The 26334-nt window shown below is 45.5% G+C and overlaps 1 protein-coding gene across 3 annotated transcripts in view; it reads right to left on the reverse strand.

The window, feature by feature from the left end:
- LOC106581423 (myelin-associated neurite-outgrowth inhibitor) overlaps positions 1–26334 on the reverse strand; it is a 49349-nt gene that overhangs the window by 14070 nt on the left and 8945 nt on the right. For 2 of the 3 annotated variants that reach the window (XM_045704024.1, XM_045704023.1), the window contains exons 2-4: positions 13943–14050; positions 13499–13590; positions 6117–6197 (exon numbers count right to left, since the gene is read on the reverse strand). In XM_045704024.1, coding sequence (XP_045559980.1) covers positions 6117–6197; positions 13499–13590; positions 13943–14004 — 235 coding nt within the window. In that variant the 5' untranslated portion in view covers positions 14005–14050. The remainder of the gene's footprint in view (positions 1–6116; positions 6198–13498; positions 13591–13942; positions 14051–26334) is intronic. The other variant, XM_045704025.1, reaches the window with a different exon arrangement.

Here is a 26334-nt window from a genome sequence, read left to right on the forward strand (position 1 = left end):
AGCTACAGTAGTAACTACCTCCTAGAGCTAGCCGACAGCTACAGTAGTAACTACCTCCTAGAGCTAGCTGACAGCTACAGTAGTAACTCCTTCCTAGAGCTAGCTGACAGCTACAGTAGTAACTACCTCCTAGAGCTAGCTGACAGCTACAGCAGTAACTCCTCTACCTCCTAGAGCTAGCCGACAGCTACAGTAGTAACTACCTCCTAGAGCTAGCCGACAGCTACAGTAGTAACTACCTCCAAGAGCTAGCCGACAGCTACAGTAGTAACTACCTCCAAGAGCTAGCCGACAGCTACAGTAGTAACTCCTCTACTTCCTAGAGCTAGCCGACAGCTACAGTAGTAACTACCTCCTAGAGCTAGCTGACAGCTACAGTAGTAACTCTACCTCCTAGAGCTAGCTGACAGCTACAGTAGTAACTCCTCTACTTCCTAGAGCTAGCTGACAGCTACAGTAGTAACTACCTCCTAGAGCTAGCTGACAGCTACAGTAGTAACTCTACCTCCTAGAGCTAGCCGACAGCTACAGTTGTAACTACTCTACTTCCTAGAGCTAGCTGACAGCTACAGTAGCAACTCTACCTCCTAGAGCTAGCCGACAGCTACAGTAGTAACTCCTCTACTTCCTAGAGCTAGCCGACAGCTACAGTAGTAACTACCTCCTAGAGCTAGCCGACAGCTACAGTAGTAACTACCTCCTAGAGCTAGCTGAAAGCTACAGTAGTAACTACCTCCTAGAGCTAGCTGACAGCTACAGTAGTAACTACCTCCTAGAGCTAGCTGACAGCTACAGTAGTAACTCTACCTCCTAGAGCTAGCTGACAGCTACAGTAGTAACTCTACCTCCTAGAGCTAGCTGACAGCTACAGTAGTAACTCTACCTCCTAGAGCTAGCTGACAGCTACAGTAGTAACTCTACCTCCTAGAGCTAGCTGACAGCTACAGTAGTAACTCCTTCCTAGAGCTAGCTGACAGCTACAGTAGTAACTACCTCCTAGAGCTAGCTGACAGCTACAGTAGTAACTACCTCCTAGAGCTAGCTGACAGCTACAGTAGTAACTACCTCCTAGAGCTAGCTGACAGCTACAGTAGTAACTACCTCCTAGAGCTAGCTGACAGCTACAGTTGTAACTACCTCCTAGAGCTAGCTGACAGCTACAGTAGTAACTACCTCCTAGAGCTAGCTGACAGCTACAGTAGTAACTACCTCCAAGAGCTAGCTGACAGCTACAGTAGTAACTCCTCTACCTCCTAGAGCTAGCTGACAGCTACAGTAGTAACTACCTCCTAGAGCTAGCCGACAGCTACAGTAGTAACTCCTCTACCTCCTAGAGCTAGCCGACGGCTACAGTAGTAACTACCTCCTAGAGCTATCCGACAGCTACAGTAGTAACTACCTCCTAGAGCTAGCCGACAGCTACAGTAGTAACTACCTCCTAGAGCTAGCTGACAGCTACAGTAGTAACTACCTCCTAGAGCTAGCCGACAGCTACAGTAGTAACTACCTCCTAGAGCTAGCCGACAGCTACAGTAGTAACTACCTCCTAGAGCTAGCCGACAGCTACAGTATTAACTCTACCTCCTAGAGCTAGCCGACAGCTACAGTAGTAACTCTACCTCCTAGAGCTAGCTGACAGCTACAGTAGTAACTACCTCCTAGAGCTAGCCGACAGCTACAGTAGTAACTCTACCTCCTAGAGCTAGCCGACAGCTACAGTAGTAACTACCTCCTAGAGCTAGCCGACAGCTACAGTAGTAACTCTACCTCCTAGAGCTAGCCGACAGCTACAGTAGTAACTCTACCTCCTAGAGCTAGCTGACAGCTACAGTAGTTACTACCTCCTAGAGCTAGCTGACAGCTACAGTAGTAACTACCTCCTAGAGCTAGCCGACAGCTACAGTAGTAACTACCTCCTAGAGCTAGCCGACAGCTACAGTAGTAACTCTACCTCCTAGAGCTAGCTGACAGCTACAGTAGTAACTACCTCCTTGAGCTAGCCGACAGCTACAGTAGTAACTACCTCCTAGAGCTAGCTGACAGCTACAGTAGTAACTACCTCCTAGAGCTAGCCGACAGCTACAGTAGTAACTACCTCCTAGAGCTAGCTGACAGCTACAGCAGTAACTCCTCTACCTCCTAGAGCTAGCTGACAGCTACAGTAGTAACTACCTCCTAGAGCTAGCTGACAGCTACAGTAGTAACTACCTCCTAGAGCTAGCCGACAGCTACAGTAGTAACTACCTCCTAGAGCTAGCCGACAGCTACAGTAGTAACTACCTCCTAGAGCTAGCCGACAGCTACAGTAGTAACTACCTCCTAGAGCTAGCTGACAGCTACAGCAGTAACTCCTCTACCTCCTAGAGCTAGCTGACAGCTACAGTAGTAACTACCTCCTAGAGCTAGCTGACAGCTACAGTAGTAACTACCTCCTAGAGCTAGCCGACAGCTACAGTAGTAACTCTACCTCCTAGAGCTAGCCGACAGCTACAGTAGTAACTACCTCCTAGAGCTAGCTGACAGCTACAGTAGTAACTACCTCCTAGAGCTAGCTGACAGCTACAGTAGTAACTCTACCTCCTAGAGCTAGCCGACAGCTACAGTAGTAACTACCTCCTAGAGCTAGCCGACAGCTACAGTAGTAACTACCTCCTAGAGCTAGCTGACAGCTACAGTAGTAACTCTACCTCCTAGAGCTAGCTGACAGCTACAGTAGTAACTACCTCCTAGAGCTAGCTGACAGCTACAGCAGTAACTCCTCTACCTCCTAGAGCTAGCCGACAGCTACAGTAGTAACTACCTCCTAGAGCTAGCTGACAGCTACAGTAGTAACTACCTCCTAGAGCTAGCCGACAGCTACAGTAGTAACTCTACCTCCTAGAGCTAGCCGACAGCTACAGTAGTAACTACCTCCTAGAGCTAGCCGACAGCTACAGTAGTAACTACCTCCTAGAGCTAGCTGACAGCTACAGTAGTAACTCTACCTCCTAGAGCTAGCTGACAGCTACAGTAGTAACTACCTCCAAGAGCTAGCCGACAGCTACAGTAGTAACTACCTCCAAGAGCTAGCCGACAGCTACAGTAGTAACTCCTCTACTTCCTAGAGCTAGCCGACAGCTACAGTAGTAACTACCTCCTAGAGCTAGCTGACAGCTACAGTAGTAACTCTACCTCCTAGAGCTAGCTGACAGCTACAGTAGTAACTCCTCTACTTCCTAGAGCGAGCTGACAGCTACAGTAGTAACTACCTCCTAGAGCTAGCTGACAGCTACAGTAGTAACTACCTCCTAGAGCTAGCTGACAGCTACAGTAGTAACTACCTCCTAGAGCTAGCTGACAGCTACAGTAGTAACTCTAACTCCTAGAGCTAGCTGACAGCTACAGTAGTAACTCTACCTCCTAGAGCTAGCTGACAGCTACAGTAGTAACTCTACCTCCTAGAGCTAGCTGACAGCTACAGTAGTAACTCTACCTCCTAGAGCTAGCTGACAGCTACAGTAGTAACTCCTTCCTAGAGCTAGCTGACAGCTACAGTAGTAACTACCTCCTAGAGCTAGCTGACAGCTACAGTAGTAACTACCTCCTAGAGCTAGCTGACAGCTACAGTAGTAACTACCTCCTAGAGCTAGCTGACAGCTACAGTTGTAACTACCTCCTAGAGCTAGCTGACAGCTACAGTAGTAACTACCTCCTAGAGCTAGCTGACAGCTACAGTAGTAACTACCTCCAAGAGCTAGCTGACAGCTACAGTAGTAACTCCTCTACCTCCTAGAGCTAGCTGACAGCTACAGTAGTAACTACCTCCTAGAGCTAGCCGACAGCTACAGTAGTAACTCCTCTACCTCCTAGAGCTAGCCGAAAGCTACAGTAGTAACTACCTCCTAGAGCTATCCGACAGCTACAGTAGTAACTACCTCCTAGAGCTAACCGACAGCTACAGTAGTAACTCTACCTCCTAGAGCTAGCCGACAGCTACAGTAGTAACTCTACCTCCTAGAGCTAGCCGACAGCTACAGTAGTAACTCTACCTCCTAGAGCTAGCCGACAGCTACAGTAGTAACTACCTCCTAGAGCTAGCTGACAGCTACAGTAGTAACTACCTCCTAGAGCTAGCTGACAGCTACAGTAGTAACTCCTCTACCTCCTAGAGCTAGCCGACAGCTACAGTGGTAACTACCTCCTAGAGCTAGCCGACAGCTACAGTAGTAACTACCTCCTAGAGCTAGCCGACAGCTACAGTAGTAACTACCTCCTAGAGCTAGCCGACAGCTACAGTAGTAACTACCTCCTAGAGCTAGCTGACAGCTACAGTAGTAACTACCTCCTAGAGCTAGCCGACAGCTACAGTAGTAACTACCTCCTAGAGCTAGCCGACAGCTACAGTAGTAACTACCTCCTAGAGCTAGCCGACAGCTACAGTATTAACTCTACCTCCTAGAGCTAGCCGACAGCTACAGTAGTAACTCTACCTCCTAGAGCTAGCTGACAGCTACAGTAGTAACTACCTCCTAGAGCTAGCCGACAGCTACAGTAGTAACTCTACCTCCTAGAGCTAGCCGACAGCTACAGTAGTAACTCTACCTCCTAGAGCTAGCCGACAGCTACAGTAGTAACTCTACCTCCTAGAGCTAGCCGACAGCTACAGTAGTAACTACCTCCTAGAGCTAGCCGACAGCTACAGTAGTAACTCTACCTCCTAGAGCTAGCCGACAGCTACAGTAGTAACTCTACCTCCTAGAGCTAGCTGACAGCTACAGTAGTTACTACCTCCTAGAGCTAGCTGACAGCTACAGTAGTAACTCTACCTCCTAGAGCTAGCTGACAGCTACAGTAGTAACTACCTCCTAGAGCTAGCCGACAGCTACAGTAGTAACTACCTCCTAGAGCTAGCCGACAGCTACAGTAGTAACTACCTCCTAGAGCTAGCTGACAGCTACAGTAGTAACTACCTCCTTGAGCTAGCCGACAGCTACAGTAGTAACTACCTCCTAGAGCTAGCTGACAGCTACAGTAGTAACTACCTCCTAGAGCTAGCCGACAGCTACAGTAGTAACTACCTCCTAGAGCTAGCTGACAGCTACAGCAGTAACTCCTCTACCTCCTAGAGCTAGCTGACAGCTACAGTAGTAACTACCTCCTAGAGCTAGCTGACAGCTACAGTAGTAACTACCTCCTAGAGCTAGCCGACAGCTACAGTAGTAACTACCTCCTAGAGCTAGCTGACAGCTACAGTAGTAACTACCTCCTAGAGCTAGCCGACAGCTACAGTAGTAACTACCTCCTAGAGCTAGCTGACAGCTACAGCAGTAACTCCTCTACCTCCTAGAGCTAGCTGACAGCTACAGTAGTAACTACCTCCTAGAGCTAGCTGACAGCTACAGTAGTAACTACCTCCTAGAGCTAGCCGACAGCTACAGTAGTAACTCTACCTCCTAGAGCTAGCCGACAGCTACAGTAGTAACTACCTCCTAGAGCTAGCTGACAGCTACAGTAGTAACTACCTCCTAGAGCTAGCTGACAGCTACAGTAGTAGCTCTACCTCCTAGAGCTAGCCGACAGCTACAGTAGTAACTACCTCCTAGAGCTAGCCGACAGCTACAGTAGTAACTACCTCCTAGAGCTAGCTGACAGCTACAGTAGTAACTACCTCCTAGAGCTAGCCGACAGCTACAGTAGTAACTACCTCCTAGAGCTAGCCGACAGCTACAGTAGTAACTCTACCTCCTAGAGCTAGCTGACAGCTACAGTAGTAACTACCTCCTAGAGCTAGCTGACAGCTACAGTAGTAACTACCTCCAAGAGGTTGGGTGTGTGTTCTTACCCGGTGGGTACCCTGGACTACCCGTTTGGTAGAGGTTGGGTGTGTGTTTGTTTTCTTACCCGGTGGGTACCCTGGACTACCCGTTTGGTAGAGGTTGGGTGTGTGTTTGTTTTCTTACCCGGTGGGTACCCTGGACTACCCGTTTGGTAGAGGTTGGGTGTGTGTTTGTTTTCTTACCCGGTGGGTACCCTGGACTACCCGTTTGGTAGAGGTTGGGTGTGTGTTTGTTTTCTTACCCGGTGGGTACCCTGGACTACCCGTTTGGTAGAGGTTGGGTGTGTGTTTGTTTTCTTACCCGGTGGGTACCCTGGACTACCCGTTTGGTAGAGGTTGGGTGTGTAGGTGGGAGCAGCAGTGGGGTAACCTCCTGGGTAGCCTACAGACACAGGACAAGAGAGAGTCTTAAGGCGCCCGCATGCTTCCCATCTGAAACAGTTTGTGCATATATTTTGACAATTTTTGTTTGTTTTGGTCTCTGGCAAGTTTTTTTCCGGCTGTTTGTGCACAAGCCAAAGTTCGATAGCTGAAGTCCACGCCCTTTCGTCGATGATTGGTCACCAGTAGGGATTCTTCAATTAAGTGTTTGTTGTCATTCAACGAGAGACAACACATTTTTACACTTGAAAAATACGGCACCAAACATCGTAGATGTAAAATTTTGCGATTAAGACCTCCCCAGCAAAAAACGTCAACAACTAACGACATATTTCATGATTGATCTTAGATTGAATCTGACTATTTTGAGGAAATGCACCTGATTATGTTGGTATGGCGTCTCAAGGAGGGACAAACAGTATTAGTACCCTTTTCTTCTTGTTTTTCAAAGGAACATATTTTAAGGGAGTATGAGAGCACAGACGTTCACTTCGCCTAGCCGAGTTCTGCTGGGAGCAAACCCAACCTATGTATGCTGACGCCTTGAGAGAGCGAGACACCAGTAGGTAGAGAATGGGTAGTTACTGAGCAGGATGTGCACAGATGGTGATCATAACACATTGTCTGTCTCAATAACACACACTCGGATGAACGCAACACACACACACACACACACACACACACACACACACACACACACACACACACACACACACACACACACACACACACACACACACACTGGCATTCAACACACTCGTGTAATCGTTGACATAGGAATACATGCATACAAAGGAACCCCTTAACCTAGGACACACAGCTATGACCTGCAGGGAGGGGTGTGTGTGTATATAAGGCCTATATCTCTGTCTTAATGTATGTATGCATATGGCTCTAAAACACAGCAGGAGGGGGAGAGCTCTCATGCTGAGTTAACACCTGTGTCTGTCTCTGTGTGTGTGTGTGTGTGTGTGTGTGTGTGTGTGTGTGTGTGTGTGTGTGTAGACAGAACATAGTGCCTGTGTCACAAAGAAAAGAAAAGGAGAGCCGCACACACTAGGAGCTCAGATGCAATAATTGAATAACGAAGTATCCAACCGTCTTCATCTGGTCTGTCATTATACCCTGATGAAGACAGTTTGGTCTGTCATTATACCCTGATGAAGACAGCTTGGTCTGTCATTATACCCTGATGAAGACAGCTTGGTCTGTCATTATACCCTGATGAAGACAGCTTGGTCTGTCATTATACCCTGATGAAGACAGTTTGGTCTGTCATTATACCCTGATGAAGACAGTTTGGTCTGTCATTATACCCTGATGAAGACAGCTTGGTCTGTCATTATACCCTGATGAAGACAGTTTGGTCTGTCATTATACCCTGATGAAGACAGCTTGGTCTGTCATTATACCCTGATGAAGACAGCTTGGTCTGTCATTATACCCTGATGAAGACAGCTTGGTCTGTCATTATACCCTGATGAAGACAGCTTGGTCTGTCATTATACCCTGATGACGACAGCTTGGTCTGTCATTATAGCCTGATGAAGACAGCTTGGTCTGTCATTATACCCTGATGAAGACAGCTTGGTCTGTCATTATACCCTGATGAAGACAGCTTGGTCTGTCATTATACCCTGATGAAGACAGTTTGGTCTGTCATTATACCCTGATGAAGACAGTTTGGTCTGTCATTATACCCTGATGACGACAGCTTGGTCTGTCATTATACCCTGATGACGACAGTTTGGTCTGTCATTATACCCTGATGAAGACAGTTTGGTCTGTCATTATACCCTGATGACGACAGCTTGGTCTGTCATTATACCCTGATGACGACAGTTTGGTCTGTCATTATACCCTGATGACGACAGCTTGGTCTGTCAGAACGTTGGATACTAGGTTATTACATTATTGCATCTGAGCTCCTCGTGTGTGCGGCTCTCCTTTAATTTGTCAAGTGTTCTACTCCGCTAGCCAGCACCTCGCCTGAACAGGTGTGCGTTTCTTTCGCCTCCAGATTAGCCTGTGTCACAAAGAACACACTGCAAAGTGCATAAACACATGCAGATAGTATCCTGATGTTTTGTTCAGCAGTCTACAGCAGGTTGAATAGTGTCGGTTCAAACTGTTCATTACACACACAAACACATATGGTTAACACACTGTCTGGTCCCAGTTGTCTGGTTGTGTGAAACACCTAAGACAGCTAATTGTCTCACCAATTAGCAGACATTACAACCCCCCACTCTAACCACTAACGAGACACTGTGTCGGAGGAGGGTGAGAAATGAGAGGGGGAAGGGGAGGGAACGATGAATAAGAGAGTGTAAATGAAGGAAGTAGACACAGAAGAACAGGAAGAGAGAAAGAGGATATATAGTATGTACACTATATATACACAAAGGTAGGTGGACAGCCCTTCAAATGAGTGGATTCGGTTATTTCAGCCACCTGTTGCTGACAGGTGTATAAAAATCAAGCACACAGCCATGCAATATCCACAAACATCAGCAGTAGAATGGCCTTACTGAAGAGCTCAGTGGCTTTCAACGTGGCACCGTCATAGGATACCACCTTTCTAACGAGTCAGTTCGTCACATTTCTGCCCTGCTAGAGCTGCCCCGGTCAACTGTAAGTGCTGTTATTGTGAAGTGGAAACATCAAGGAACAACAACGGCTAAGCCGCGAAGTGGTAGGCCACACAAGCTCACAGAACGGGACCGCCGAGTGCTGAAGATCGTCCTTGGTTGCAGCACTCACTACCGAGTTCCAAACTGCCTCTGGAAGCAACGTCTGTTCGTCGGGAGCTTCATGAAATGGATTTCCATGGCCGAGCAGCCGCACTCAAGCCTAATGCCAAGCGTCGGCTGTAAAGCTCGCTGCCATTGGACTCTGGAGCAGTGGAAACGCGTTCTCTGGAGTGATGAATCATGTTTCACCATCTGGCAGTCCGACGACAAATCTGGGTTTGGCGGATGCCAGGAGAACAGTATCTGCCCCAATGCATAGAGCCAACTGTAAAGTTTGGTGGAGGAGGAATAATGGTCTGGGGATGTTTTTCATGGTTTGGACCTCTTAGTTCCAGTGAAGGGAAATCATAATCTTAATGCAAAACACCAGTTTCAACGTCAACAGTGAAGAGGCGACTCCGGGATGCTGGCCTTCTAGGCAGAGTTAAAGAAAAAGCCATATCTCAGACTGGCCAATAAAAATTAAATATTAACATGGGCAAATGAACACAGTCACTGGACAGAGGAACTCTGCCTAGAAGGCCAGCATCACTGTTGACGTTGAGACTGGTGTTTTGCGGGTACTATATAATGAAGCACCCAGTGGAGGACTTGTGAAGGGTCTGTTTCTCAAACTCCTATTCTGGTCAGAGCCAGTTTGTGCTGTTCTGTGAATCGAGTAGTACACAGCATTATACGAGATATTCAGTTTCTTGGCAATTTCTCGCATGGAATAGCCTTAATTTCTCAGAACAAGAATAGACTGACGAGTTTCAGAAGAAAGATTTTGAGCCTATAATCGAACCCACAAATGCTGATGCTCCAGATACTCAACTAGTCTAAAGGCCAGTTTTATTGCTTCTTTAATCAGAACAACAGTTTTTAGCTGTGCTAGCATAATTGCAAAAGGGTTTTCTAATGATCAATTAGCCTTTTAAAATGATCAACTTGGATTAGCTAACACAACGTGCCATTGGAACACAGGAGTGATGGTTGCTGATAATGGGCCTCTGTACGCCTATGTAGATATTCCATTCAAAATCAGCCATTTCCAGCTACAATATTAATTTACAACATTAACAATGTCTACACTGTATTTCTGATCAATTTTATGTTATATTAATAGACAAAAAATGTGCTTTTCTAAAAAAAAAAAAGGACATTTCTAAGTGACCCCAAACTTTTGAACGGTAGTGTACAGTACCAGTCAAAAGTTTGTACACACCTACTCATTCCAGGGTTTTTCTTAATTTCGACTATTTTCGACATTGTAAAATAATAGTGAAGACATCAAAACTATGAAATAACACAAATGGAATCATGTAGAAACCAAAAAAGTGTGGTCCAACTCATCCCAAACCATCTCAATTGGGTTGAGGTCAGATGATTGTGGAGGCCAGGTCATCTGATGCATCACTCCATCACTCTCCTTCTCGGTCAAATAGTCCTGGGTCATTGTTTTGGGTCATTGTCTTGTTGAAAAACAAATTATAGTCCCACTAAGTGCAAACCAGATGGGATGGCGTATCGCTGCAGAATGCTGAGATATATGCCTGGAATCGAAATAAATCACCGACAACTCCTCCTCCATGCTTCACGGTGGGAACCACACTTGCGGAAATAATCTGCTCACCTACTCTGTATCTCACAAAGACACGGCGGTTGGAACCAAAAATCTCAAATTTGGACTCATCAGACCAAAGGGCAGTTTTCCACAAGTCTAATGTACATTACTCATGTTTCGTGGCCCATGCAAGTCTGTTCTTCTTATTGGCGTCTTTAGTAGTGGTTTCTTTGCAGCAATTTGACTATGAAGTCTAAGGACCCTGGGACTAAACACCCCCCTCTGCAACTGGATCCTGGACTTCCTGACGGGCCGCCCCCAGGTGGTAAGGGTAGATAACAACACATTCGTCACGCTGATCCTCAACACGGGGGCCCCTCAGGGGTGCGTGCTCAGTTCTCTCCTGTACTCCCTGTTCACTCGTGACTGTACGGCCAGGCACGACTCCAACACCATCATTAAGTTTGCCGATAACACAACTGTCTCAGCCTTCAGTATTTACGCTGCAATAGTTTATAGAGTATTTCTCCTGTCTTATCCGGTGTCCTGTGTGAATTTAAGCATGCTCTCTCTAATTCTCTCTCTTTTTCTCTCTCTCTTTCTTTTCGGAGGACCTGAGCCCTAGGACCTGATGACTCCTTGCTGTCCCCTGCTGTTTTCAACTCTCAAGAGCGGTATTGATACTCTGAATGATCGGTTAACATCGGTTAACATCCCTGTTATATCTGGAGTATTTAACCTGTCTTATCCGGTGTCCTGTGTTAATTTAAGTATGCTCTCTCTAATTCTCTCTTTCTCTCTCTCTGAGAACCTGAACCCTAGGACCATGCCTCAGGACTACCTGACATGATGACTCCTTGCTGTCCCCAGTCCACCTGGCCGTGCTGCTGCTCCAGTTTCAACTGTTCTGCCTGCGGCTATGGAACCCTGACCTGTTCACCGGACGTGCTACCTGTCCCAGACCTGCTGTTTTCAACTCTCTAGAGACAGCAGGAGCGGTAGAGATACTCTCAATGATCAGCTATGAAAAGCCAACTGACACTTACTCTTGAGGTGCTGACTTGTTGCTCCCTCGACAACTACTGTGATTATTATTTTCTGACCATGCTGGTCATCTATGAACATTTGAACATCTTGGCCATGTTCTGTTATAATCTCCACCCAGCACAGCCAGAAGAGGACTGGCCACCCCTCATAGCCTGGTTCCTCTCTAGGTTTCTTCCTAGGTTTTGGCCTTTCTAGGGAGTTTTTCCTAGCCACCGTGCTTCTACACCTGCATTGCTTGCTGTTTGGGGTTTTAGGCTGGGTTTCTGTACAGCACTTTGAGATATCAGCTGATGTAAGAAGGGCTATATAAATACATTTGATTTGATAGTGAATGGTACCATCACACCCATACAGGCCCAGTCATAACATCCCTGTTATAGTGAATGGTACCATCACACCCATACAGGCCCAGTCATAACATCCCTGTTATAGTGAATGGTACCATCACACCCATACAGGCCCAGTCATAACATCCCTGTTATAGTGAATGGTACCATCACACCCATACAGGCCCAGTCATAACATCCCTGTTATAGTGAATGGTACCATCACACCCATACAGGCCCAGTCATAACATCCCTGTTATAGTGAATGGTACCATCACACCCATACAGGCCCAGTCATAACATCCCTGTTATAGTGAATGGTACCATCACACCCATAGAGGCCCAGTCATAACATCCCTGTTATAGTGAATGGTACCATCACACCCATACAGGCCCAGTCATAACATCCCTGTTATAGTGAATGGTACCATCACACCCATACAGGCCCAGTCATAACATCCCTGTTATAGTGAATGGTACCATCACACCCATACAGGCCCAGTCATAACATCCCTGTTATAGTGAATGGCTGTCATACTATGATTGTAGAGGAGACGGTTGTAGAGGAGACTGATAGATCTGAACGGGTCACTTCCTGAACGTCTGCTGTCGGCATAGGGATTAGGAGTGTGAACGTTTAAATGTTAAAACTTTTAAACGAACGACTGAGATCATTAATGTTAAGTAAAATCCTTAAGGGAATTTTATTTTATTATTATTTATTTTTTTAAATCACAGTGCAGCTGTCTGGCCTGCTCTTTCTCTTTGCTAACGATGCCAGTGTGAGTACAGTCTGTTGCGTGTAGAATACCCTTGCCTATTCAGTAATGATAGGTTTTGCTTTACTGAAGTTGCGAGACATTACAAGCCAATAAAATGGCAAAATACAACATTCCATTGCGAGGTAAAGCTTTTGATTGCCGATAAGAAAGGCCTAGTACTCGGTTCTGCCTCCATCTGCCTGGTGGCTGACCTGCCTATACCGTACCCCTCCTCTCGCTCCGTCCCTCGCTAGCTCTCTATGAAAGATGCCAGGTTTGTGTTCATGGAAGTACGACAACTAATCAGTCTCCTCCGTTTCAGAAATAGTGAATATTAGGATTCGCCCCCTACCGGAAGATGTGTTTTCGTTCTGCTACATGTCTTGGTAAATCACGGCATTTAACTAACTTTAAAGGACTTTTTTAGGAGACAGTGGTCAGCGCACAGGAACTGGCATTCCTTTACAGACAAGTAAAACAACCGTTCAGTGGCACAAAACAATCTTCAGAGGTTTCGTGTCAGCATTTAAAAAGCTAGTGTACCGTACAGACAAACAAACAAGCCGTAGCCTATGCGCTTTCAAGGGTATACGGCCAGGGTAGATAGAACTTTCTTGTAAGGCCCTAGTGGTCATACACACGCCACAGGACCATCATTCTTATCGTTTTAACAGAAAGACCATAATAAATGGAAGTTTAAACATTAAGCAAAATTGTGCATTTGCCACATTCCTAGTAAGGATCCAGCATGGCACATCTTAGACCAGACAGACCTGTTTCCTTCTGTCTACCGTTAGCTAGCCCAATCACGTCAGTTTGATTAGAGGGTGTTGACTGGTGTATGGGAGCAAGGTAATGTATGCGTGTCTCACCTGTGTAGGCCATGTTCTTGGGGTTACCGTAGGGAGCTCCAGGCTGAACAGGACTGTAGACAGGATTCATACTGCTGGATAATCTGTTCTTACTGGGGGGGAGAGAGACAGGGGCGAGGGAAGGGGGGAAAGGACATATTAGAGCGTATAGAAGGACAAGACAACAGGACAAGCACAATCTCTCACACAATCTACATTGATAGAGAGGAGAAGAACAGAGTGAATCATACAGTTTATAACACCTCATCATAATGTGTGTACTTACCTCTTTCTACTAGGTAGGTCTTACTGGTGTGTGTGTGTTTTACCTCTCGTACATGTCTGGTGTGTGTGTGTGTGTGTATTTTACCTCTCGTACATGTCTGGTGTGTGTGTGTGTGTGTGTGTGTGTGTGTGTGTGTGTGTGTGTTTACCTCTCGTACATGTCTGGTGTGTGTGTCGTACCTCTTGTGCGTGTCTGGTTGGTACATGAAACTGTATTTGTCAGTGGGGTGCCCGCTCGCCATTCTCGCTGTATGCAAATGAGGAAGAGGTGGGAGTGGATATGCAAATCTGAAATTAAAACAGCGACAGAACATGATTATAATGAACACAGCAAAGTAAACACATCAATCACAGTCATGGTAGAGGTACGTGTTTGTTTATGTTGAGGGATCTTATGCTGAACGGTTGTACTGATGTGTGTGTGAGAGAGAGAGAGAGAGAGAGAGAGAGAGAGAGAGAGAGAGAGAGAGAGAGAGAGAGAGAGAGAGAGAGCTACAGAGAGAGAGAGCTACAGAGAGAGAGAGCTACAGAGAGAGAGAGCTACAGAAAGAGAGAGAGAGCTACAGAAAGAGAGAGCGAGAGCTACAGAGAGAGAGAGAGAGAGCTACAGAGAGAAGAGGAGCTACAGAGAGCAACAGAGAGCTACAGAGATACAGAGAGAGCTACAGAGATACAGAGAGAGCTACAGAGAGAGCTACAGAGAGAGCTACAGAGAGAGCTACAGAGAGAGAGAGAGCTACAGAGAGAGAGAGATCTACAGAGAGAGAGAGAGATCTACAGAGAGAGAGAGAGAGCTACAGAGATACAGAGAGAGCTACAGAGATAGCTACAGAGATACAGAGAGAGAGAGCTACAGAGAGAGAGAGAGAGCTACAGAGAGAGCTACAGAGAGAGCGAGAGCTACAGAGAGAGAGAGAGAGCTACAGAGAGAGAGAGAGCTACAGAGAGCTCAGAGAGCAACAGAGAGCTACAGAGAGAGCTACAGAGCTACAGAGAGAGCTACAGAGCTACAGAGAGAGCTACAGAGAGAGAGAGAGCTACAGAGAGAGAGAGAGAGCTACAGAGAGAGAGAGAGCTACAGAGAGAGAGAGAGCTACAGAGAGAGAGAGCGCTACAGAGAGAGAGAGCTACAGAGATAGCTACAGAGAGAGCTACAGAGAGAGCAGAGAGAGAGAGCTACAGAGAGCTACAGAGAGCTACACAGAGAGAGAGAGAGCTACAGAGAGAGAGAGAGCGCTACAGAGAGAGAGCTACAGAGATAGCTACAGAGATAGCTACAGAGAGAGCTACAGAGAGCTACAGAGAGCTACAGAGAGAGAGAGAGCTACAGAGAGAGAGAGAGCTACAGAGAGAGAGAGAGCTACAGAGAGAGAGAGCTACAGAGAGAGAGCGCTACAGAGAGAGAGCGCTACAGAGAGAGAGAGCTAGAGAGAGCTACAGAGAGATCGAGATGCATGTTCATGCTTGTATATGGTAGGAATGGTTGTGTTAATTGATGTGTGTGTATGTACACTTGAGTGCACAAAACATTAGGAACACCTGCTCTTCCAAGTCATAGACTGACCAGGTGAAATCTATGATTCCTTATTGCTACCACTTGTTAAATCCACTTAAATCAGTATAGATGAAGGGGAGGAGACAGGTTAAAGAAGGATTTTTAAGCCTTGAGACAATTGAGACATGGATTGTGTATGTGTGCCATTTAGAGGATGAATGGGAAAGACAAAAGATTTAAGTACCTTTGAACGGAGTATTGAATTAGGTGCCAGGCGCACCGGTTTGAGTGAGTCAAGACCTGCAACGCTGCTGGGTTTTTCACAGTCAACACTTTCCTGTCTGTATCAAGAAGGGTCCCTCACCCAAAGGACATCCAGCCAACTTGACAACTGTGGGAAGCATTGGAGTCTACATGGACCAGCATCCCTGTGGGACACTTTCGACACCTTGTAGAGTCCATGACCCGACAAATTGAGGCTGTTCTGAGAGCAAAAGGGGGTGCAGCTCAATATTAGGAAGATGTTCTTAATGTTTTGTATACGTGTGTGTGTGTGTGTGTGTGTATATATATGTGTGTGTGTGTATATATATCTATGTCCATGCAATGCACAGAAGGCAGCAAAGCAAACACACCACCAGCCAGTGAGAAGGCACAAAAACACAGAGAGACAGAGAGAGAGAGACAGAGACAGAAGGAGAGAGAATATAGGGGTTTGCCAAATCATCCACCAAGCAATGGCTCAATACACAGATGAGCTAACCAAAGCAAATGTGTTGCGAGTCAAGTGTGTGTGTGTGTGTGTGTGCGCCTGTCAGTCAGTGTGGTGCTTTGTGTGTGCCCATCTGTATTTCACTGCATTGTGTGTAGACTGCGTAAATGTTATTTAGTGTTGAGTTATTGTGTGTGTTGTGTGCTATTCTGCTAGGTGTGTTGTTCCACTCTGTGTTTGATTAATCAGGCCTTGACAGGATCACCTTGTGCTGCTGATAGAAAATTAAGGTGCCTCCGAGTGATCTACATCCCTCTCTTCCTCCATGTTCCTCCCTCCCTCCCTCCCTCCATGGTCCTCCCTCCCTCCCTCCCTCCATGTTCCTCCCTCCCTCCCTCCCTCCCTCCATGTTCCTCCCTCCCCTCCATGTTCCTTCCCTCCCTCCCTCCCTCCATGTTCCTCCCTCCCTCCCTCCCTCCATGTTCCTCCTCCCTCCCTCCATGTTCCTCCCTCCCTCCCTCCCTCCATGTTCCTTCCTCCCTCCCTCCATGTTCCTCCCTCCCTCCCTCCCTCCCTCCATTTTCCTCCCTCTCTCCCTCCCTCCCTCCATGTTCCTCCCTCCCTCCCTCCCTCCATGTTCCTCCCTCCCTCCCTCCCTCCCTCCCTCCCTCCATGTTCCTCCCTCCCTCCCTCCCTCCATGTCCCTCCCTCCCTGTCTCTCCCTCCCTCCCTCCCTCCCTCCCTCCCTGTCTCTCCCTCCCTCCCTCCCTCCCTCCCTCCCTCCCTCCCTCCCTCCCTCCCTCCCTCCCTCCCTCCACTCACTAGCTCTCTTGTTATACTTTCTACTTTCTTTTTTTAATTGAAAATGTATTGCGTTTTCAATAAATAGGCCTATGTTGTTGCAATATGAACATGTTCAAATGGAAAAAATAAAGAATATTTTTTAATGAGTGCATTAAACTTTAAGCCTGATACTTCCCATAAACAGACAATTACAAATCACACTTAAATCCTACCATGCACACTTAAATCCTACCATTCACACTTAAATTCTACCATTCACACTTAAATCCTACCATTCCGTAATAGATGAGCAGACCACCTTGTTAAGGAATGTGATTGCTTTTCTTAAATTGCTTGTAAATTTTGTATGTTTTTATTACGTTGTACTTGTATAGTAAATGTTTTACAATTTTTGTACATGCAGGGTTTCCATTAGCCAGACAATTTTCAGAGAAGAAGAAAAAAAAAATGTCTTGTGAAATAATGCTTTTTTTTCCTAGTCATTGATGCAAATACCAGTTGATATAAATACATTTGACCGGTCACACTTATCGGTCTATGGGTTAATTTGCATAATTTTGTGTAATTAGATTGCCGCGTGTATATATTCTTTAAGTATCTTATTTATCACATGTGCATATCCTACAGATACAGAGTCTTGGAGTAGGGATCTGTCAGACAGCGGTTTTAAGCCCAATCATTTGGCAACAATTCCAAATGCAATTGTGTGTTAAAAATAGTTTTTGGGACACGATTAAAAATACCTATTATTTTTATTTCTCAACTGGTAATTGAAGCGTGCTTCCCATTCGCCATTCGAATGCATAGTCAGAAGGCAGGCTTCATCAGCGAGTCACACACCACTTTGCAATGAGCTGGAGGCAGTATGAATTTTGAAAACATACAGCAACTTAACGTTTTAATACATATTATGAGGCATGTTTTACCTTGCTTCAAAATAGCCTAGCCAAAATCAAAGCGTATCCGTGGAGCCAATTGTTTTATAAAGACTTCCATATGCCATTGACACCAGCAGCCTACTACTCTCAGGTTCTAACGTTTTACCTGCTCACATTAGATTTTGCTTCACAATTAGCTTTTTTTAATCATCATGATTTATTAAAATCGGTAATGTGCAATTGCCAAAAATAAACCAACTTTCTGAAGAGGTTACAACGGCACGGGAATGGCCCGTCAGGGCTCGGCCTACAGAGAAGGTTCTGGAAACCCTCCGGGCCAGTCGATCATCCTCGTCAGTGGCCAGCTTTGGCCAAAAAATATTGTAATAATGCTATTTTAAATCTAGGCTATATAAATGCTATATAAATAAAAAAAAACAGATGGATTGCTGAAGCTGTTCGTTTGTTATGTTATTTATCACGCGCGCTGCACACATATAGCCTGGATAACGTCTGGCAGAGAGAATGCACCGCTCTCAAACAACTAACTGGTTGTTGCATGGAGTGAAGACTGACAGCGGTAGGGGTAGGAAAGCAGTAAGAAAGAGTTTCCAAGTTATGATATCTACCAGTAAATTCTAAGGCAAGAATGGGTATGTAAACCAGGTATTTAAAAAGTTCAAAGTGTTGGTTGAAAACTTGTGATCCCCAATTCAGTCATCATGGAATAGCTTACCTTGAAAATCTGACATTTCCTCTAGGCTCTTTGGTCCTTGAAAAGTCACTGAAGTTATGGTAGCCGCTTTTTAAGTTCTACTGCTCCACTATAATTATCTGTGATTTAATTTCTGATCACTTTTTATGAGAGATGTAAGCGCTTTCGTTTGTTTCCCGCCGCTTGTGTTGTGCTACTCTGTTGCTGTAAAACCATGTGCAGTTATCATGAGCAAGACAACATCAGAATGATGGCTTCAACTTGGTTTCCCATTCAAAGCGTTACATTACAAAGGGAACATGGTTTTTGGTCGCTTTCTCATTTTAAAACATGATACAGAAACACTCAATAACTCTTCAACATCTGAAATGGTGAGTCTGACTAGCTACCACATAGACAGACTTCATTAGTGTGCTTGTGTCGGGGGCATGTTGCCCATTTAGTCAGGCAATGCCCACAATATTCAGACATATTTTAGAATGTGAAAATAATGTAGGGCTGTCCCTGACAAAAACAAAATCTTGTTATACAGCGTCGTCTGTTCTTTTGACCAATCGATTGGCAGAATAATTTTTACGTGTATTTTTCCATATATAGACCAATGTTTTAATAAAATTAACTATATGTAGGCTACTGAGCTTGTCTGAAGCTTTAAGCACTGATATTACAAATGAACACACACAAATGACTAAAGAGGGAGCCAGAGATCAATATAGCCTAACCAGAAGGAAAAAGGCCCTACCCTCCCTACCCTCCTCCCGCTGCTGCTAGTCTTTGCAGAATTTGCCATTAAGCTCCTAAAGTTGCCGGTAATAGGCTACACCAGCAGTCGGCAACCTTTTCCATTTGGAGTGCCAAGTTATCCTACCATTTCTACTGATCTGTGTGCCAGTTATGATTTTCAATATATACAAATTCTTATTTACTGACTTGCCTAGTTAAATAAATGTAACAAATAAAAATTAAATACAAATAATTGCCTACATAAACCAACAAAATAAATACATAGCAGCCTGCAGGTAGAAAATAAATCCTGAAATAATACATTTCCTATAAATCATATTGGCTAAGCATGGCCTGTCCACAAGGAATTCTGGGCACTCAGTTTCCCGCGCCAGTGACATTCGGACAGACTGACAGACACGGCTGTAGACTATTTGCGCAAGGGATAAGAAGAAATCCGATAGGCCTATTTCATGACATGTTTTCCCTTTTCATGGTGACTGGTTATGGAAAGGCAGAGAGCTGGAAAGAGTTTTCAAATGGGCTACGTTGAGGAACTGTCATTCTCCATGGTTGTAAAAACAGACTTTGTTTGCTTGCCGAAATAAACCAAAACTGCCTCCCGAGTGGCACAGCGGTCTAAGGCACTGCATTGCAGTTCTTGAGGTGTCACTACAGACCCGGGTTCGATCCCAGGCTGTGTCACAACTGGCCATGACTGGGAGTCCCATAGGAGGGCACATAATTGGCCCAGGGTCGTCCGGGTTAGGGAGGGTTTGACCGGGGGGGCTTTACTTGGCTCATCGTGCTCTAGCGACTCCTTGTGGCGGGCCGGGCGCCTGCAGGCTGACCTCGGTTGTCAGCTGAATGGCGTTTCCTCCAACACATTGGTGCAGCTGGCTTTCGGGTTAAGGGGGCAGGTGTTAAAATGCGTGGTTTGGCGGGACATGTTTCGGAGGACGCATGAATTGACCTTTGCCTCCTGAGCCCGTTGGTAGGTTGCAGCTTTGAGACCAGATCAAAATTGGGGAGAAAAAAAGGGGTGCCATTTTTTTTTATATAACAATAAAAAGTGTAGCTTAGGTTGTGCACTCTGCAAACAACGTGTCTACTCAGACAATGAAAACAGGAAGACTGGAATAATAATATTGAATGCATTAACAGAAATTACTGTAACCAAACAAACATTGTAGATTAAAAATGATGGCAATTAACAGTAAATGTAGTACTGGTGAACCATCCTCGCGGTCTCCGCAATGGATTAGTCCACGGAGACAGGCATGAATAAGACCGGTGTCTCGTGTGCCACATTTTTTAAATATATTTGCCACTTCTCAACCAACAGCCTATCAACCAAACAATCAACTAAATGGGGACGGCCTATATCTACTACTTTGTGTAGCTGTTAGTGATGCAAAATGATGGTCTTACCGGTTTCAGGTAGATGAAATGCAATGAAAAGGTAGCCTATGCCTACCTGGCAGAGCCATGATTATTTGCATCAATCCAGTGGCCATTTGTTTTGAAACCTCCATCACAAGCGAGCTGCAGAAACACAGCTAGCCAAACACAACTGTCTGGCTGGTGTGCATCGGAATTAAAGGGTAACTATCTCAGATTTTCTCAAACAATGGTCCCTTGATGTGGTTTAAGCATTGTTGTGGACTTAGAAAATCCAATTCTGTTGTTTTTCTATTAAGTGTGTTCTCGAGAACAGAAACCTGAAAAAACAGGGGAAAATCATAGTCCTTCTCCTCGTAATTGTTTTCATCTTTTTGTGGTATTCTTTTGGTATCAAACTTGATGCCCCAAATCTCACACAAATTATCAATGAACCTACCAGGTACAACCCCAAATCCGTAAACACGGGCACCCTCATAGATGTCATCCTAACCAACCTGCCCTCCAAATACACCTCTGCTGTCTTCAACCAGGATCTCAGCGATCACTGCCTCATTGCCTGTGTCCGTAATGGGTCTGCGGTCAAACGACCACCCCTCATCACTGTCAAACGCTCCCTACAACACTTCAGCGAGTAGGCCTTTCTAATCGACCTGGCCCGGGTATCCTGGAAGGATATTGACCTCCTTCCGTCAGTAGAGGATGCCTGGTTATTCTTTAAAAGTGCTATCCTCACCATCTTCAATTAGCACGCCCCATTCAAAAAATGTAGAACCAGGAACAGATATAGGCCTTGGTTCTCTCCAGACCTGACTGCCCTTGACCAGCACAAAAACATCCCGTGGCGTACTGCATTAGCATCGAATAGCCCCCGCGATATGCAACTTTTCAGGGAAGTTAGGAACCAACATACACAGGCAGTTAGGAAAGCAAAGGCAAGCCTTTTCAAACAGAAATTTGCATCCTGTAGCACAAACTCCAAAAAGTTCTGGGACACTGTAAAGTCCATGGAGAATAAGAGCACCTCCTCCCAGCTGCCCACTGCACTGAGGCTAGAAAACACTGTCACCACCGATAAATCCGTGATAATTGAGAATTTCAATAAGCATTTTTCTACGGCTGGCCATGCTTTCCATCTGGCTACCCCTACCCCGGTCAACAGCCCTGCACCCTCCACAGGAACTTGCCCAAGCCTCCCCCATTTCTCCTTCACCCAAATCCAGATAGCAGATGCTCTGAAAGAGCTGTAAAAGCTGGACCTCTACAAATCAGCCGGGCTAGACAATCTGGACCCTCTCTAAAATTATCCGCCCGAAAATGTTGCAACCGCTATTACTAGCCTGTCAACCTCTCTTTCGTATCGTCTGAGATCCCCAAAGATTGGAAAGCTGGCGCGGTCATCCCCCTCTTCAAAGGGGGAGACACTCTAGACCCAAACTGCTACAGACCTATATCTATCCTACCCTGCCTTTCTAACGTCTTTGAAAGCCATGTTAAACAGATCACTGACCATTTTGAATCACACCGTACCTTCTCCGCTTTGCAATCTGGTTTCCGAGCTGGTCATGGGTGCACCTCAGCCACGCTCAAGGTCCTAAACGATATCATAACCACCATCGATAAGAGACAATACTGTGTAGCTGTATTCATCGACCTGGCCGAGGCTTTCGACTCTGTCAATCACCACATTCTTATCAGCAGACTCAACAGCCATGCTTTCTCAAATGACTGCCTCGCCTGGTTCACCAACTACTTCTCAGACAGAGTTCAGTGTGTCAAATCGGAGGGCCTGTTGTCCGGACCTCTGGCAGTGTCTATGGGGGTGCCACAGGGTTCAATCCTCGGGCCGACTCTTTTCTCTGTATACATCAATGATGTCGCTCTTGCTGCAGGTGATTCTCTGATCCACCTCTACGCAGACGACACCATTCTGATGGTCCTTCTTTGGACACTGTGTTAACTAACCTCCAGACGAGCTTCAATGCCATACAACTCTCCTTCCGTGGCCTCCAACTGCTCTTAAATGCAAGTAAAACTAAATGCATGCTCTTCAACCGATCGCTGCCCACACCTGCCCACTCGTCCAGCGTCACTACTCTGGACGGTTCTGACTTAGAATATGTGGACAACTACAAATACCTAAGTGTCTAGTTAGACTGTAAACTCTCCTTCCAGACTCACATTAAGCATCTCCAATCCAAAATTAAATCTGGAATCGGCTTCCTATTTCGCAACAAAGCATCCTTCACTCATGCTGCCAAACATACCATTGCAAAACTGACCATCCTACCGATCCTTGACTTCGGCGACGTCATTTACAAAATAGCCTCCAACAATCTACTCAGCAAATTGGATGCAGTCTATCACAGTGCCATCCGTTTTGTCACCAAAGCCCCATATACTACCCACCACTGCGACCTGTATGCTCTCGTTGGCTGGCCCTCGCTTCATATTCGTCGCCAAACCCACTGGCTCCAGGTCATCTATAAGTGTTTGCTAATTAAAGCCCCGCCTTATCTCAGCTCACTGGTCACCATAGGAACACCCACCCATAGCACGTGCTCCAGCAGGTATATTTCACTGGTCACCCCCAAAGCCAATTCCTCCTTTTGCCGCCTTTCCTTCCAGTTCTCTGCTGCCAATGACTGGAACGAACTGCAAAAATCACTGAAGCTGGAGACTCATATCTCCCTCACTAGCTTTAAGCACCAGCTGTCAGAGCAGCTCACAGATCACTGCACCTGTACATAGCCCATCCAACTACCTCATCCCCATACTGTTATTTATTTTGCTCCTTTGCACCCCAGTATCTCTACTTGCACACCTATCACTCCAGTGTTTAATTGCTATATTTGTAATTATTTCGCCACTATGGCCTATTTATTGCCTTACCTCCCTTATCCTACCTCCTTTGCACACATTGTACATAGACTGTTTCTATTGTATTATTGACTGTATGTTTGTTTATCCCATGTGTAACTCTGTGTTGTTGTTTGTGTCACACTACTTTGCTTTATCTTGGCCAGGTCGCAGTTGTAAACGAGAACTTGTTCTCAACTAGCCTACCTGGTTAAATCAAGGTGAAATAAATAAAAAAACGTTTCGTTTTTTTTTTTTAAATGGTGCCCTCTAGAGGATTTCTCAGAAAATAACACATGGCACTATTTTCTTTGTGGTTACAGTAAATCTATCCAAATCAATGTAAGAACACAAAGGCATGGTCATTTAAGAGATGGCTAGACATTACTAGCCTGGTTCTGTACGGAATGCAGGCACATTATGAGACACAGGCCAGGTCATTATAAATTATCACATTTTTATTAAAAATGTTTACGGTTAAATTTGTATTGTTTATTATCTATTTAATGTTAACATACGTTTCCCATGCCAATAAAGCCCCTTAAATTGAGAGAGGGAGAGAGAATAAATAAGGCCAGGTATAAATGATTCATCTGCTGACTGCTGAGAGGAACAGTGTAGCAGCATAGCAGACCAGAAGAGTCTGTGTGTCACTCGGTGGGAACCCTGTGTGTTCCACTGTGCAGTCCCGCTGGTTAACTAGCTACCGCTGGCCAAACGACAGGTTCAGAGGCAGCCACTGACACACACACACAATTAGTTGACTCGTGTATTTTAATGCTGGGCTTGAAGCTGCACAGCGTCTGGTTCTCTACAACCCAGGTTCCATGATTGGAATTGAATGAGTGAGAGTGGAACTGAAGAGGAGAGATGGCAGGGCTGAGTCACTGATTGGAACCCACTCAACCTCAATCAATCAGATATATTCCGCCCTCTGTTTACCCCTTCCATATTCTCTCTCAGTTCCTCTCCTTCCCGTTTGTCCCCCCGTATCCATGGTGACGGCTGGCTCATACTTGATAAAGGAGGTCGTCAGTACAATCTAATTGCAGTGTTTCTAATTCAATAACACAGTGGGAACCAACCACTGTGATACCACTAATATACCTCCACACACATACAGTCTGCTCCCATTACTGTTGCCACTCAAATCCAACATTAAATAGGGGTGTTTTTTCTTTTCTCTCTGGTAGTTAGACTAATTGATAGTTTATTCTTCATTAATTGGCCAGAAATTCAGTAGTCAGGAAACAGGGGAAAACCTCTTGTAAAATGGAGTGAAACGGCTACCCATCATTCTACCGTCACCTCCTCCTTATCAACACCACCTCCTTTCTCCTCCCCTCTTTCTGTCTACCATCCTCTTACTCCTTTTACTTAGTCATCCTCTCCCTCCCTCCATCACCTCCTTTCACCTCTCCACAGAAACCTACCTCCACCTCTCCACAGAAACCTACCTCCACCTCTCCACAGAAACCTACCTCCACCTCTCCACAGAAACCTACCTCCACCTCTCCACAGAAACCTACCTCCACCTCTCCTTTCACTCATTCAGTACACATGAACAGAACACACAATAATCATCCCTTCACACACACACACACACACACACACACACACACACACACACACACACACACACACACACACACACACACACACACACACACACACACACGTGGACAGGACAGGTGGCTAAACTAGCTCTGGGGGTCCCATCCTAGGCCCCCATGGTACCTCCCAGCTGTCTGAACAGAAAGAAAGACAGGTGAAGTGAATGTGTGTCAGAGTATGACTGAGTGTGTGTGTGTGTGTGTCTGGGGAAAGGGAAATGGGAGTGTCTTTACCGAACAGCCCTTAGTTTTAAAATGGTTGATGTTGAGTGTTTTTGGTGCCTTGGTTGTGAAAAGCCCATTCTTCTCCTAAACCCTCCATTCAGCAGACCACTACCTCCATTTGTAAAGACTATTCTTCACAGGACAATCACACTGAACCTACAGCAAAAACAGATGGAGAGATCTTTAAATTCCTACAGGCATCATGAGTGATCGACACCTTTCTTTGTGTCAGAGCTACAATTCACACAACTACCATGTCACAGAACCACATGATTGGACATATGAGGAGGTCACGATTAAGTGTAACACACCTGATCCCAGACTCAGCTGTGCGGTGGCCCTTGGGGCACAACAATAACAGAGAGCAGCTGTTCCTATCCTGGTGGAAAAAAAACACTTCAGGGTTAGGGTTTGTGTGTATTTGTGGGGGGGTTATTAGGGTTTATGTGTGTGTGTGTGTGTGTGCAGGAGCAGGTGTTTAACTTCTTTGGGGTAGGGGGCAGTATTTTCACGTCCGGATAAAAAGCGTGCCCAGAGTAAACTGCCTGCTACTCAGGCCCAGAAGCTATTATTAGTAGATTTGGATAGAAAACACTCTAAAGTTTCTAAAACTGTTTGAATGATGTCTGTGAGTATAACATAACTCATATGGCAGGCAAAAACCTGAGAAAAATCCAACCAGGAAGTGGGAAATCTGAGGTTTGTAGTTTTTCAAGTGATTGCCTATCCAATATACAGTGTCTGTGGGGTCAAATTGCACTTCCTAAGGCTTCCACTAGATGTCAACAGTCTTTAGAACGTTGTTTCAGGCTTCTACTGTGAATGGGGAGAGAATAAGAGCTATTTGAACCAGGTGTCTGGAAAAATGCCATGAGCTCAGTCACGGTGAGAGCGAGCTGAGTTCCTTTTCATTTCTAAAGACAAAGGAATTGTCCGGTTGGAATTTTATTGAAGATTTATGATAAAAACATCCTAAAGATTGGTTCTATACATCATTTGACATGTTTGTACAAACTGTAATGCAACTTTTTTGACTTTTCGTCTGGACTTAGTGCATGCGCCTTCTGCATTTGGAATAGTGAACTGAACGCACGAACAAAAAGGAGGTATTTGGACATAAATATGGACTTTATCGAAACAAAACAAA

This window comes from Salmo salar, chromosome ssa20 (assembly GCF_905237065.1).
Source record: "Salmo salar chromosome ssa20, Ssal_v3.1, whole genome shotgun sequence".
Classification (NCBI taxonomy): domain Eukaryota; kingdom Metazoa; phylum Chordata; class Actinopteri; order Salmoniformes; family Salmonidae; genus Salmo; species Salmo salar.